General features: G+C 37.8%; 1 protein-coding gene across 1 annotated transcript; it reads right to left on the bottom strand.

Annotated features, from left to right (window-relative positions):
• Nucleotides 1-279: 279 nt before the first annotated feature.
• Nucleotides 280-1,158, bottom strand: LOC129220058 (uncharacterized). The gene has a single exon (XM_054854432.1). It carries the CDS (start codon nt 1,156-1,158, stop codon nt 280-282), a length of 879 nt encoding a protein of 292 aa, XP_054710407.1.
• Nucleotides 1,159-3,522: the final 2,364 nt, after the last annotated feature.

Genomic DNA, 3,522 nt, shown 5'->3' with positions numbered 1-3,522 from the left:
TTTTTAATTAGACACAAAAAGAAACTCCCTATGCACCACATAGTATCACATAGGGCCCGAAGGTAAGAGGCACAACAGTACAAAATACACAAAATAAAATGAGCACAACATACAAACAATTAACAACGAATAGAGAAGAAAAAAAAACACACACACACACACACACACACATACAAAAAGGTCAAACAACTGAATAAATAAAACGTTTAAAAAGAGAAAAAGTCTCGACGCTGTGAACCAGAGCAGAAGGAGCAGGAGGCCAAGAAACGGACAACTTCCTCAGCTCCCGCATAAGAATTTCTCTCTGGGGGTTAAAACGATTGCAACGAAACAACAAGTGTTCTGGATTTTCAATATCCTGTCCACAATCACACACGTTACTAGTAGAAATATTAAATTTATGCAGTACTCTTTGAAATTACCATGCCCAGTAAGAAACAGAGTGACAAAAAAATCAGTTTTGAGATGTTGCCGTTTCAATCTAAAGAAAATAGTGGGAAGGAAGCGCTTGGTCCATTTTCCCTTATTTGAAGACAGATACTCTGAATTCCAATTCTTAGTAGCTTTCTTAGAGTAGAACAGTTTCCAGAACGAGGGATGATTAGCTACATCTAAGGAAAAAGGTAAACGAGTAGCCTCTTTTGCTAAAGCATCAGCTCTTTCATTTCCTCGAATTCCTGAGTGGCCTCGCACATGGGTAAAATCGACACAAATATCGTGTGAATTAATATTGCTTATAATGCTTTGAACTTCCACAATGAGCTTTTCAAAACTTCTGACATTCAAAAGAGAAAAAAGAGAGGAAAGAGAGTCACTACAAATCAGTACTTTAGCTCCAAGAAAATTCGAGACGTGTTTCACTGCGAGATTTAAGCACAAGAGCTCGGCTTGGAAAACGGAACAGTTGTCACTGATACGGAACTGATGAATGGAGAACTCAATCTCATGCTGATACAAAACAAATGCTAGTCCGACTCTTTCATTGATCTTACTGCCGTCTGTGAAGCAAACAAAATCATAGTTGTTCAAATTAGTGGCATTGAAATCTACAAGTGAAATAGGAACTCTTTTAGAGGGATGAGGAAGATCGGAGGGAGAGAGAGTACTATTTAAGTGAACATCCCGAACGGAGCGGAGATAAGCATCTTGAGCAAGCATCGTGTTGCAAGTCCAAAGGAGGCGCACCGGCCAGAGCAAAAATGGTTTCGTAACTCACCGTTCGGTAAGCTTTGACGATTCTCAAAAGGACTCTTCTCTGCAGTTTTCTGATTTCTTTGCGATTTATTTTCTTTTTTAAGCTGTGCCCCCAGATGCATGAGGCATAAGAGATAACCGGCAGTAGCCCTTGATTATAAATGAGTTTCGCAGTATCCATGGTAATTCCATAGTTGTTTCGACAAATGCAATAAAATCCACAAATAAACTTCTCAATCTTACTCGAAAGAAAAGAAATGTGCTTTTTCCATTGGAATTTAAAATCAATGATAACTCCAAGATATTTCATTTCCTCCACGCTTTCTATTGGGAAATTACCAAGTTTTAGATTCAAAAGTTCGTTGTTAAGTGTCCTCTTATGTACAATCATAGCTTTTGTTTTAGTTGGATGAAACTCAAGCTTGAAAAGCCTTGACCACTCCACAGTAAAATCAAGTACATCTTGTGCAAGAGTACAAACATTATGGAAATCTTTTTCTTGAAAAATAAGTAGTAAATCATCCGCAAAGGCAATTTTAAAACATCCAATAAATGACGAAAGTTTTTGTAATAGATCATTCATAACTAAATTCTACAAACTGGGACCAGATACTGAACCTTGAGGACAGCCTTTCTCCAATTGGCACACTTTCTTGACATCCCCAAGAGTAAGCTCAGCAAATCGATTGTGTAAGAAATTTTTGTAAAGTTATAAGATATTTGCAGGAACTCGAGCTTTTTTAAGTAGATCAATAACAGCAGGCCACCGCACGTTATCAAATGCTCCCTTGATATCCATAAATACCAAGACAGTAAAAAGATTTTTTCTTTTGCCATATGCAACAATCTCGCATAAGCGAGAGAGGACACCTTCAGCAGATTTATTTGGTGTAAAACCGTATTGGTCAGAGCATTGTTCTTAGCCAAGTGCCATGAGAGTCTCCGGGTGAGAAGAAATTCTAGAACTTTACCAAGACAAGGCAGAAGGCTAATACATCTAATGTTATTCAGATGAGGACGACCAAAGTGAAGATTCTTAGGAATCGTCACATTTTTTGCAAATTTCCAGCGAGAAGGAAAAGTGGAAAGTCTAAAACAAGCATTAAACAGAAGAAACAGTATAGTAGGGCAACATTCATGAATACTTCTGATCATTTCATTCGCAATATTATCAGGTCCAGGAGATTTGTTCGGTTTAAGGTTTTTAACAACATCATTCACTTCTGCAACCGTGAAGGGGACATCATTGCTGACATTATAAACATCATTAATGTCCTCACGTAATGTCTTGTGAAACAATAAGTCATTGCCAGTTTGATCACGAGGAAAGGAGTTCTCCAAGATAGCAGTAACTGACTCCTCATAACTGGTAGTAGCATTACCACTTGGAAGATCAATGCAAGAAATCTCAATACTTCTTTTAAAGTTGTTCTTCATCCCGTGATATAGTTTTTTCCAAACATTGCTGTTGGTAACACCAGATAAAAAATCTTTCCAAGATGTAAATTTAGATTCTTTTAACTTAACCTTAAATTTAGAATTGATTTGATCATATTTTTCTTTGTACATAGCACGAATGGGAGGATTTCTAATCCTTTGAAACCTACGCATTGCTGCATTTAATTGCTTCCTCATAATAGAAATTTCGGTTGACCACCAATGTACAGTTCGTTTGTGAAACTTCTTAAGAGGAATGGAATTCCGTGCGCCTTCAGTAAAAATTTCTTCCAAAATTAGTACCAGTCCATCCAAGGCAGAGGCCTCGGTACACTCCTGAATCAACTTATCTAAATTAAGATTATGTATTTCATTGACACAATATTCTTGAAAACTTATCCAATTAGCACGCTTGAAATTAAAAAGTTTAGCACCAGAACAATTAGGAGCAAATGACAGAGGAAGCGCTATCTCGAATGAAATCAACCTATGGTCAGAGAGTGAGTCGTGATCAGGAATGCACCAGTTATTAATACAATTCAGTAATTCACATCCAACTGCAGTGACGTCAATATAACTACTACCTTGCACTATAGCCGCTATATAGACAGGCCGACGCATCAGCTTAAGTTTAGCCTTTTTGGATCGGATTTTTCATTGTTGCACTGCCAGGGTTACCATAACAAAGTTTCGGATTTCACCAAATTTGCCGAAAATAATACTTTATTTAATAAACAATTCACGAGCCGCTAATAGTTGCTCGCAGTGAACAATCACCAAACGCAATGACTCGCCACAAAAGACAACCACTCAAACACGCGCTCCGATCCAAAATGGTTAATCTTAAGCCGATGCGTCGGCTCGTATATACGGGGGTCTTACCTTGCACAG

Source organism: Uloborus diversus, chromosome 1, assembly GCF_026930045.1.
Source record: "Uloborus diversus isolate 005 chromosome 1, Udiv.v.3.1, whole genome shotgun sequence".
In the NCBI taxonomy this organism is placed as follows: Eukaryota; Metazoa; Arthropoda; class Arachnida; order Araneae; family Uloboridae; genus Uloborus; species Uloborus diversus.
The sequence above is the reverse complement of the archived record's forward strand: the minus strand, read 5'-3'. Positions and strand labels throughout refer to the sequence as shown.

Excerpts from the sequence above, each read along its gene's own strand:
- LOC129220058 (XM_054854432.1), bottom strand. The coding sequence starts at position 1,158 with ATGCTTGCTCAAGATGCTTATCTCCGCTCCGTTCGGGATGTTCACTTA.